This window comes from Pleuronectes platessa, chromosome 4, assembly GCF_947347685.1.
Source record: "Pleuronectes platessa chromosome 4, fPlePla1.1, whole genome shotgun sequence".
Classification (NCBI taxonomy): Eukaryota; Metazoa; Chordata; class Actinopteri; order Pleuronectiformes; family Pleuronectidae; genus Pleuronectes; species Pleuronectes platessa.
This window is the reverse complement of record NC_070629.1, coordinates 19,775,289-19,787,621: the sequence shown is the minus strand read 5'-3', so window position 1 is coordinate 19,787,621 and position 12,333 is coordinate 19,775,289. Positions and strand designations below refer to the sequence as shown.

Below are 12,333 nucleotides of genomic sequence, written 5' to 3'. Positions count from 1 at the left end.
AGGACACTTCACGGCCACACACACCTCACAATTGAATATTTGTTTAAGCTCATGATGCTCTACTCTGTAACTTTTCCCCCTGGTGTTGTGAAGTATCGATCGCTGACTGAGTCGTGTGTCAGAGGACCCAGGCCTGGTCACAGGGTCAGCAGCGCTCAATAATAATTAGTCTCTTTCCACTGAGAGCCAAAAGCCCATGACTATCTTTAACCAGGGGATTTATGTCCAGGATTTAAGCACCAGCACTACCAGCCGGCTCAATAGTAATTGACTCATTGACATGTGCCATGCTGAAGCGCCCTGGCCGGGTCATACTCTCTGAACGCCACCCCATTGATGTATTTTTCCATCAAGACAAGGTCATTCATACGGATGCATGGAGCCAAACAGAGGGGAAACAAGAGAGTTGGATCAGAGGCTTCAACCTGAAGGAAAACAGTCAAACACTCATCAACGAATACTGAGCACTTTGTACACACGACACTTCTTTCACTCCACAATCCCTGACAGTTTAGTGAACAAGCAGAACAAGAAGATCAGACGGCAGAGCTGAGAGAATAAAGATTTCCCTGAAAGATGTTTCTGAGCTGCTCACTGTGCCAACGATCAGGACTGTTAACTTTCCTGAAAATGGCCTCTTAGCGTCTTTGAGAGAAAAAACAAACAAACAGCAATTTCCATATTTACATGTAGATCCTTTTCTTTCTGTCATTTGCATTTGAGAAATATAAATTTATATAAGTTAATTCCTTCTAAATTTGTCTTTAAGTCATGTTTCAGGATTTACAGTATACACAGTTGTATGTTGTATGAAGCAACTTGAATTCATATGTATGAGAATATCTATTTGTAACTTGAGCTTCGATGCAGGGTCATTATTTTCAACACGCTGAAGCAAAGGTTTGTAAAGTATTACAGACTGTGCTACAATTTCGTAATGTAAATTTTTTAATGTCAATCTTAATATTACTGTTATTTTCACCTTTATTATTTGGAGCGTTTTCTGCCGCTAGCTGCTTACATCTGATTGACAGGTCGCCCTCTAACGTGCAAAGGAGTTGTGTGAAGATGACTCTCATGGCTCATCTTCCTCTGATCCCTCTCTGACTCAAGCTTGTTGCACACCCTGCACTACTGTCACATGACAAGTGGACGAGTCATATCAGGGTCAGTGCGAGCAAATCAACATCAAGTTTTATCAATTACCCGTTTACTTTTCTCCTTAAAATGTACATTTCTTCTTTCAACTCAGTTTCTATATTTCAACTTGAGTAGTTTACATTATCAACATATTTGATGGAGTCGGAGCGGTTTGCAGATTGCTAGGAGGATCAGAATTGGGGAATTACATAGATGTAGAAAATAAATCTTGCTCTTAATGTTGCATTACATCTTCTGTTTCATATGTCCATGATGTGCTGACATGTAAACACAAACACTGCAACAGTGATTAGATTATCAAGGCCGTCAGAACCCTGCAACAGTAATCCTCTGCAATATCTAGTGATACACTTTTAAGTACACATAGATGTGGACAGGCAAGCATGCAGGCACATGCACAAACACATATGACACAAACATACATGTTTCCAGGCAGATCAAACACTGATCACATGCATGCACAGTGTGCAGATTAAGGCTATCCCTTGCTCCAGGGGCTTAGTCGGCATCTCTGTCTAAGCTTGACATTCTTCAACTCCCTCCATCCGCTTCATCCGCTTTTATCAACATGTCCAGCACCATAAAAAGCAATGACCAGCAGATGTGGCAGGCGTCCAATGTCCAGCTGGCAGTCATAAGAACATCATTCACAACAGGACTTTGTCTCGTCCCTCTTTGCTCTTAAAAATGGATCTATGAATAATTTAACTCCATCGTTAAGAAAAAATTCATGACTTATTATGGTCATATTTTGGGATGTAACGCACCCAGGAACTGTCAGTTTGCCTTATCTACAAGGGTGCAGAAACTTCCCAAAGCTTCGCTTTTTGTAAATGATCACCTGCACACCACCTACAGCTGAAGGGATGATGTGATACAGTGGAGTGGGTGTGTGTGTGTTCTGGATTGTGATGCCTGCCCTGAGAGTCTGATGCTGAGTTGAATTGGCTTTTTTATAAGTTATGGAAAGACTAATTAGTTGGGGGGCTTCCATCAGTGATCTTACAGAGTCTCTGCTTGTCAGCGAGCCAATGACGTCGCTGCAGAACTCGCACCGTTTGTCACGCGAGTGTGAGAACCTGCGTGCGTGGAAAACGTTTTAGCAGAACCGGCCCGTCAGCTGACAGCCTCAATGAGATTCACACCGGTATCAATAGAAATGAAAGGCGCCCGCACATGCATCGTTGTCCAGTTCTCAAAGTGTGATGCAGTGCTCAGCTGAAACGTCTGTTAATACTGATATAGTGTTAGTGAACATCATGTGTGTTATGTAAGAATGTGGTGGTTAAAGGGGGAGAGCTCAGGGCTGGACCATATTATATGAGGGGAGGGAGGGAGGGAGCGAGAGCAGGCGAGGGAGATGGAGAGTTTGAGGAGAGAGGGGGAGAGAGGGAGAGGGGGGAGAGAGAGAGAGAGAGAGAGAGAGAGAGAGAGAGAGAGAGAGATGGGAGGTTAGGACTTGCTAGATAATCAGAGAAGAGCCACTAATGCAGAGCTTGGTGCACAGCTGGTGCGACGGGTGAGGCGGCTGCAGGCTGACACTGACTGGAGGGACAGTGACGATGTGGAGCGAGCGTGGGATCTAAAGCACTGGAGAACATCAGCAAGTCCCCGGCACAGGAATCGAAGGGGGACACTTCTGGACGAACCAGGTGCAGAAGAGGAGCTTTGGAGCAGCAGAGGCGGATTGACAGAGAGGATGTGGCTCGTAAAGTGTATTCGGAGGAAACTAATGTTGGAAGGGGCTGCGGACGTCATCTAGCATCTACAGGACAAAAAAGAGAAAGAGAAAAATGTTCAGTAAAATGTAACATTGACAACTTGATTTCAATTTGGCATTAGAAAATATTTTGCAGAGATCTTCTTTCCTCATTGTTCAAGCTTCTGCTCCAGATACCGACATTTGGACTTCTTGGATTTCAAACCTTTACAGAGTAGAGATCAACTGCTCACCACCGGTTTACCAGTGCAACCAGACCTTGATCTTTAGCCTCATCTGAAGAAGAGAGCGGTCATCTCCACTGCATCTCACTGATGACACAACCATGGAGGCCCGGCACAAGTGTAAAGACGTGGATTACGACCTGGTAGACGTGTTGCATCCTGCCAGGCTGCCGGTCCTGATGAGGTGTCTGAGCCATGTGGTCCGCTGACAGCATGGAGCCAGAGACAGCACACACCCAGAGCACCTTCTTCACCAAGGTGGACGTGCCCGACCATGCTCACTACATCGTGGCTGTGTTCGTCTTCGTCATCGGGACGCTGGGCATCACCGGCAATGCTCTGGTTATGTTCGCCTTCTATAGGTGGGTTTGTGTGACTGGTTTTTGATTATTTATTTTTTTGTTCTGTTCTTTGCAGTTCATCTACTCTAAGCATTCATCTGACAATTGGAGCTCCTACCATTTGAATGTTGGTCTCCATCGGAGCCCTGAGGAGACGTTATAATCACTCAGAGATCTCAGAGAGAGCGGAACAGATGGAGAAGCAGAAATAATGAGTGTTCTATATGTGCAGGACTGTGTTCTTTATCCAAATACAATTATTAAATAATAATAATAATAATAAATCAGAAAAAACATATCCTTTATTGGAAAATAGCTAAAATTAGTAAAAAAAATTGACTGAAAACTGCATAGAGATAAGCCAGAGTGTAATTGAATGTTACATTTATTTTGTAGCAACGGTGAAATAAGATTCACATGCAACAGGTCATGTTAAAACAAAGGTGTGTGTCATTCAACCGGATGAGAAACTCACAATCGGAAAACTCTCTTCGAGGTTGTGTGTGTGTGTGAGTTATGGAATTTGTAGACATTGGTCTCTTATTGTTCAAGTGACATTAACTGTTTAACAGAAACTGGGTCAGAGAGAGAAAGTGAGTGTGTCCGTGCGTGTGTGTGTGTGTGTGTTTGCGTGTGTGTGTGTGCTTGCGTGCGCGTGATTGTTCCGGGGATTGTCGGCAGCTTTGATGTTCCATCTGTCCATCACTGTAGACAGATTATATGAGGGTATCTCCATTGTGTTGGGATGATAATTTGTGTTTACTGAATCAGAAATGCAGATGATGTTATGGGTTCTGAGAAAAGTCAATAACACGCCTGCAGGGAGAGTCGGAGAGTCAGAGCCAGAGAGGGGAGATAATTACCTTTCAAGTAAGAATTCATCCCATGCGATGATCTTCTAGGAATAAAGTGAATTACTCGAAAATGCACACGCATGCACAGACAGACGCTTAGACGCAGAAACACGCAGAACCCCAGCTGTGACAGAACAAAAAATCCACAAATGACTCACAGGTACAAGGAAGTGGATTCTTCTGGTGTTCCGGAGCGATTGGGAAGCAGCTAGTTTTAATTCAGGGGAACCCAGTTTAATCGATAAAGAGCTGCGGGGGCAGACAACAGGTCAATACGCCGCTTAATCAAGCTGGTATGAAAGCAAGTTCACACAGAGTTGATCCGTTCAACGGCAGGTTTATCACTGATGAATTCTGACAGTGATACAGTGCTGCGTGAGTCACGCATTCAAACAAAATACTTTTAACTGAAGGGAAGTTTTTTTTCTCTAAACCGGTTCATATTGGGTATTTGTGGAATTTAAAATGATTGAAGCAGACGCTACATTCCAACCTGCAGTATGAGTACAGTTTGATATATTGGCGCTCAATGGTCCATCATCATATCATCTAAGGAAAACTACAACCCTGCACTACTTAATGCCAAAATACGCAACACTTCTTCATTAAAATGTCTAATAGCAACTAGACCTATGTAATTTATCGCATTGAATTGTGTACTTACATTATCCAAAAAGATTCCAACGATGTTCAAACCCCTGAGAAATCCTCAATTCAATTTATGGTAACGTGTCATTTCATTCGCCTTTTATTCGCGTCATATCTGCTTCACCCGTGGTTTTGACGCTCCTGCTCTAACTGTGGTGAAGGAAAAATACATTTTTGGTAATATTCACTCGTAATGGATCACAGTCATTCTTACCTCATCCATGATTTGCGCCACGCTGCTTCACAACATCACCCAAATTGGTCTTTGTTACTGATTTGGTTAAGAGACCCCTAGTGGCTAAAGTCGAAGCTGAACTCTGAACTATCGCAGCCGGAGGAGAACAAACAATGTGTATAAGCTTTGTGCTAACCACAAAATATCCCTTCTTTTCCCGGTTTGTGTGTGTGTGTGTAGTAACAAGAAGCTTCGTAACCTGCCCAACTACTTCATCATGAACTTGGCGGTCAGCGACTTCCTCATGGCCTTCACACAGTCGCCCATCTTCTTCATCAACTGTATCTACAAGGAATGGGTGTTCGGAGAGATGGGTGAGTCTCTTTGAATTCTCTTTTCAATAGAGACACTCAAAGGCTCAGTTCTGCTCAGAAGCCTCAGAGCAAGGCACCATTACTGGGTTGCTTCCTTCCTCGGATATGACGGCAGAACTGAAATGATACATTCTGCTCTTCGGGGGATTCCCTTGATTCGTGTCCCCAGAGCAACTGTTGGACAAGAGGAGGAAGGTTTAACTGAATGTAATTGAATATGTGATGTAAGCTGTTTGATTGGGTAGAAATGTTTAAAAATATATAAAACATTTTGGTCTCATCAGTTCCACAGACTGGTTCCACTATTTCATCAAATTGCAATGGATCCCGGTCTATGTTGGTCTGATAATGATCCACCAAATGAAGCCTCTGTTGCGAGGGCATAAAAGTACATTTGTGTATTTATTATAGTTTATTCGAGGGAGCCTTGGATATGAGACAGCCCAGTCGTGTATCTGTACAATGGATACAATCGCTCTTGAAATGCAGACTCAGAGTGATGCAGCCCCTGAATTGGAACCCAGCTTTTTAATCACATTTTTATTACAGATATTATAATTCTGCTGCTGAAAAACATTTGTATGTGCCCATCGCCTTTAGGCTGTAAGTTGTACGCATTCTGTGGCGCCCTGTTCGGCATTGCCTCCATGATCAACCTACTGGCCATCTCCATCGACCGCTACGTGGTTATCACCAAGCCCCTGAAGGCGATTCACTGGAGCTCCAAGAGGAGAACTGCACTGGCAATCCTCATGGTCTGGCTCTACTCTCTGGCCTGGAGTCTGGCTCCTCTCGTCGGCTGGAGTGAGTTCCCTTTACGTTGGTGTCTTGTTTACGTGATCCCCTCTGAGAGTCTGGAAGGAACAGTGAAAAACATCCTGTTCTTGATTCCCTACTGAGCAAATTGATGAGGGGGGGGGATTAACACAACTAATCTTCATTCATTCACCTGCGAACAACACAATTGACCTGTGATCTCAATCTCCTGCACCTCAGACATTACATCCTGTCCAACATGAAGAAACATTGATGTTTTTGCTGATATCCTACGTCTTGCTCCTACTCTTCTAGGCTCTTATATCCCAGAGGGCCTGATGACGTCTTGCACGTGGGATTACGTCACTTACACAAAGGCCAACAGGAGCTACACGATGATGCTTTGCTGTTTTGTTTTCTTTATTCCTCTGGGAATCATCTTTTATTGCTATCTCTTCATGTTTCTGGCCATAAGGAAGACTGGCAGGTAGTAGCAGCTTTATACCAGAGTGCAAAGTATTTTTATCAGAATTTTAGTGATCTAGCTTTAACTGGCCCTTTACATCCTGCCCCACCGACAGGGAGGTAGAGCGTCTGGGGACTCAGGTGAGGAAATCCACCCTCATCCAACACAAGTCAATCAAAACCGAGTGGAAGTTGGCAAAGATCGCTTTCGTGGTCATCGTGGTTTATGTCCTCTCCTGGTCACCATATGCCTGCGTCACACTGATTTCCTGGGCAGGGTGAGTCTGATGGAACGTTATCAGATTGCAATGTTGCTGCTTAGATCACTCATTAATCTTTAAAGGTAATGTCTCTGTGTGTTCACTGTATGCTCTGCTTAAACAATTTTGGGATTTGTAATTACTTCTGCCTGCTTCAATGTAGAAACCCAGTTCAAACGTTAAATATTCAGCTCATTGGGGGAAATGTCACGTGCATTAAGCTCTCCAATATATATACTGTATATATATATCTATATATATCTATATATATATAGATATATATATATCTATATATACAGTATATATATATATATATATATATATATATATACAGTATATATATTAATGTTTGCTGAACTATTGAGCACTTTCCTTCTCATTAAAATGAATCAAGTGAATATTCAGACCTTGACCAATCTAAAATTCAAGTATTTCCACATACTTTGAGCTAGAAACTTTTTCAAAGCTTTACACAGCTCTGAATACCTTCAGCTTTTAAACTTGAATTTATCTTTTAAACATTATCTGCAGCTTTGGAATTATAACCTTCGATATTTGATGTTTCATTCCGTCAGTTTGAGTTTATAATGGTCTATCGAGGGTTTGAACAGATCACCGCATTGAGATTCAGATCAGCTGACAAGACTTGCACAAAGTCGTAAGCCCACAGACACACAGATAATCAAAGATGTGCACTCAAACAAACATACAAGCAGCTTAGGGCCGCCATAATAACAGCCCAGGACATCAGTCATACTTATCATTGCACTTTAGATCGAGCTGCACTTTGAACAATGCAGGTTATCAGCCCCAGATGTAGAGAAGGGAAACAAATCCAGGCTTAGTCACTGTCTCTTTATTCAGTCTTACATTGACAAAGACACTTCATACAAACTTTTGAAAAATATATAAAAAAAGGAAATGTAAATAACGCCCTTTGCCATTTAGAACTCGATACAAATATCAGTTAATGCAGAAAGACAAAGAAAATAAGTTTAACAACATAAGATCATGTTCAAAAGGAGCTACAATGGAAAAATACTTCATACCATTCATTGTGCATAAGGATGAAAATCACACATTCTGAAGAAATACAGCAGCCGAATGGCAGCAGCTCTATACGTCCAGGTGACTTCCCTGTTACACACTGACTCTGAGAATGTGATGAATGACGTGTCGGCAGTTTGGATAAAAAAACCGTCCCAAAAAAGGGCTCAGAAACTGTTATTATATAATGTTTGTTTATTCAGCCAGAGGCCGAGTGCCCCTGGCTGACTGACACACAACAGAAGGCAAAGTTACTAATCTAAGCTATCATAACATTCATCAAACCACGTGTCTCTGCTGGGACATACAGTAAGAAGGGATGTAGTTATGTAACTGTGAAATCTTCTCACTGTTAATTCACAGGGGGAAAAGGTAGTCTCTCACACACACACACACACACACACAATCCACTACACACTCTCACACACACACAATCCACTACACACTCTCACACACACACACTCTCACACACACACGATCAGATGGATTTAGACAACTCTCTTGGGCAGCTGGCACATTTTGGCTAATCCCCTCGACCCGAGATGTCCCTTTCATTATGTTGCAAAAACACGGGGATAAAGAGAAGTTGGAGTCATGGTCGGTGGCCATGTTAAATTGTCGTGCTACAAACAAAAAGACTGTGAACCACACAATGAACAAGATTAGGATTATCTTATTCAAGTTTCTTTAATTCTGCTGCTTCGTCTCTCACAGGCACGCCAACATCTTGTCGCCATACTCCAAGGCCGTCCCTGCAATCATAGCAAAAGCCTCGGCGATCTACAATCCCTTCATCTATGCGATCATACATAACAAATACAGGTGAAGGACGACTCAGGGCAATTGTCCTCATCTTGTCCAAATAAATACAACAATACGTTTTTAAATAACTTAACCCTATTTGTGTGATTTCATCTTTCTGCTCTCGTCAGGATGACTCTAGCAGAGAAGTTCCCCTGCCTCTGGTTTCTCTCTCCTACTCCTCGGAAGGACTGCTCCTCCATCAGCGAGTCGTCTTACAGGGACTCCATCATCAGCCGACAGTCCACAGCATCAAGGACACACTTCATTTCAGCGACCTCCAATGCCACAGACATGGTCATTGCATATTTGAGATATTGTTTTCACATGAATTTCAAAGGATCTCATCCGATAATGTCATTGTTTTTGTGTTTTTTTAGGCTTTCATTTGATTTGACACCATATAAACGTGTCTACTATCTTTTCCATTGATGAGCCACTTGGCTTGAAATCGGAAATGTTGTTAGTGTAACTTTAACTTCCCCAAATGGATTATTGACAAGAATATTTTTTTATGAAATTATTTGAATTAGAAATGAAATGTCATTGCATTGATTATTATATTAAAAAGTGTATCATGCTAAAATCATAATTTGCAGTCAATACGGTGACATTTACCTTTAAATTGAAAAAAAATAATTATCCCAGGCTATGAGGTCCATTTCTGCAAGTCAGTGTTCATCCAGTAAAGAGCAAGTGAGTGGATTAACTAAAAGTGAATTTATAGAAATATGTATATATAAAAAAAAACTTTACCATCTTCTTGGAGCTATGTTTAATGCTCATTCCATGCAAACCAGCACGTGCACACCAGCACGTGCACACCAGCACATGCAAACCAGCGCAAACCACACTAGACTTTCACTCTCAGAGTCACCTGTCGTTAGAAAGCTAAAGACAACATGATGATCTGAGGTCAATCTCAAATTATTTCAGTTTATTTCAGTTCATTTCAGCTGTTTGTTGTTGTTTTCATCCCTGCAGGTGTTGAGGGATGTAGAGATGGAGCCTTTGGGCAGGAGGTCAGGTGACTCCTTCCGAAGCATGTCGTCATACGGTCACTCTCGCAGAGGGAGGTCCTATAAGAAACAATTGGAGCGGAAAGGAACAAAGACCTATCCACCGCAGAAGGTGAGAAGACTCAACACCAAACTGTGTGACTCCGGCTTTATTGTCTTTGTGTCATTTCCATCACACTAATCGGATTTGCTTTCATGCTCTTATGCTTATGCATCAATGTTTCGCAACTGATTTTTTTTCTTGTTTTGTGTTTGAATGTGTTTTTTGTTTTGTTTGCTTGCTCTAACATCGCTAGTGTCCGTCCACCATGAATGAACCATCGAGCTCTTGTGAACTGGTTTCCAGCTCTCTTACCATCGCCACTGTCCCCCTGCTAGTTCTTACCAGGATGCGCAGCCAGAGTCTGAACAATGATATTTCAAACGCTGGGGAGGAGAAGCGCAGCATCAGCAGTCAGCTCAACAGCCTCAAGAGCGACTCGTTCGACTCCCTCAATTTCAGAACGATCCCGGCCAGCGATCCCCGGTCGCCTCAGGGCATCCCGCGCATTATCGTCATCAGTCCCACGTCGGAGAGCAGCCTCATCAAACAGGACAGCGTGTGCATGGAGGACAGCATTGAGGCGATGGAGAACCACACTTTTGTCAGTCTGAACTTCTCGTCGGAAGTGTTCGAGGCCGTTGAGCTGCTCTCGTGATGAGCCGGACTTCATCACCTACCCATGTGATCCTCTCCGTTAAAGCTACAGGACTTCTGAACACGGATCTCACACACACACACATATGCTCCTCTCTACAAACTCACACTCGTCTTTATCCACTGAAATCAATCCGTCAACTGTTTTTGACTCTTTCTGTCAATCACAGCTATGCTGCCCTGTTCCTTCGAGAGCCGGAGCCCAGAGGACAAGCGGGGGAAACGATGTGACCTTGATGCTGGTGTGCAGAGTGCACTGTCTGTCAGACTTGGCAGGGACACGGGCGCCCTGAGGGGGCAGCACGGGTTGCAGCAGAGTTTTGCTAGATCCCACAAATATGACAAGTGCAACATGTTTTCATGAGCTCGGGGCCTGAGCCTGACAGGATGGGTTTTTAGTTTGGGTATTCACACTAGGGAGGAATTCTGAATTTTTATTGAAGCTTTGAGGTGAAATATTTATGAATTCATTAATTTAGGTCCACATAATGTGATCTCTAGGTCAGTCCAGTTCAGGGTAATAGGGGTAAATGGTTCACTAGCTAGGACCACACCATTAACAATGCAATGATGGGATGGATGAAACACTGCAGGGGATTCTCCAATCCCACACGTTCAGACAGGGATACTCTGGACAACTTCATCTGCGTCTTTTAAGTGCATGGCATCGCTTTTTCATGTGCAGATATTTCATCCTGCACCTGCTAAAGGAGCATCAGTGACCAGTAGATGTTTTGTTCCTTTTGATGAAAAAATTAAAGGATACAGCGCCTCTGATTAAGCAAAGCAAAGCAATGCCTTTGGGTCGTGAGGATGTACTTGAAGTATTTATATTCAGTTCTTGTCTCCTGGCCGTGGCTCCCTCAGCCTGTGTGGACCTCTCCAGCTTTCCATTGGCAGCAGGACAGGAGCGTAATGAAAAACGGAGACGGTTGATACTGATCAAAATTCTGACGTGGGGTCAAATGTGACTCATAAACCCAGGAACTTTTTACTCTTTCTTTGTGGTGACTTTTAATATGTCTGTGCTTCGTAATAAATACTCAACTGCTCCCTTGAACTTTTCCTATTTAGGTCAACCAAAGATTAAATTGGAGTTTATTTAGTTTGTTTACTACTCTTATTGGATTATTATTAGACAGAACATAATCGCTCGAGCCAATGAACGACAGCTGCTTTTGTTTCCAATTGGCTACATTTCCTTTTCCTAATTCTTGCAATCCTTCTAGTCCGGCTCTTCGGCAGCATCCATTCGCATTTACTGCAAATACAAAAGGATCAATGTGGCATCATGCCTTGATCCACAAAACTGAATGTGAACAACAATTTGAATCAAGTCAGATTTGGGGTCTGTATCATCTGCGTTTTAACATTTGATACCCGTGCATATGTTGGTTTTATGACTACGAACATTATGCCATACAAAAAAATTGTGGAGATGTTCGTCAATGTGTCATCTGGATCCACCTCTTGACACAGTTCCTTCAATCACAGGGACGTGTTACCTTTAACCCCCGGCTTGTCCAAACTCTGCACTTGACTGACCCCTATTGGACAATTTTACAAAACTCTGGATTATGTTCAATGACAATGACTCAACCAAACAGGAAAAGGAAGTACATTATGGTTAAAGGGAAAGAAAGATGGCACATAAACTGTAAGGGTTAAGGTGACATGTGGCTTTGGTCAAACAAGGTGACTAAAGAAGACAAAAACTTGAGAATTCGAATAAATGATTTATGCATAGCCTGCAATGTACTTACTGTACATCTATAGTTTTCAGACTGCAGC

At 42.6% G+C, this 12,333-nt stretch overlaps 1 protein-coding gene across 1 annotated transcript; it reads left to right on the top strand.

Moving 5' to 3' along the window:
* The first annotated feature begins 3,300 nt into the window (after nt 1-3,300).
* opn4xb (opsin 4xb) lies at nt 3,301-10,543 on the top strand. The gene is made up of 9 exons (XM_053421140.1): nt 3,301-3,467; nt 5,364-5,497; nt 6,098-6,301; nt 6,569-6,740; nt 6,835-6,996; nt 8,740-8,847; nt 8,958-9,123; nt 9,811-9,957; nt 10,142-10,543. Exons 1-9 carry the CDS (start codon nt 3,301-3,303, stop codon nt 10,541-10,543), a joined length of 1,662 nt encoding a protein of 553 aa, XP_053277115.1.
* The last annotated feature ends 1,790 nt before the right edge of the window (nt 10,544-12,333 follow it).

Excerpts from the sequence above, each read along its gene's own strand:
- opn4xb (XM_053421140.1), top strand. The coding sequence starts at position 3,301 with ATGTGGTCCGCTGACAGCATGGAGCCAGAGACAGCACACACCCAGAGC. Across the intron at positions 5,498-6,097 it reads ATGGGTGTTCGGAGAGATGG|GCTGTAAGTTGTACGCATTC; the intron begins GTGAGTCTCTTT and ends CATCGCCTTTAG. Across the intron at positions 6,302-6,568 it reads GGCTCCTCTCGTCGGCTGGA|GCTCTTATATCCCAGAGGGC; the intron begins GTGAGTTCCCTT and ends CTACTCTTCTAG.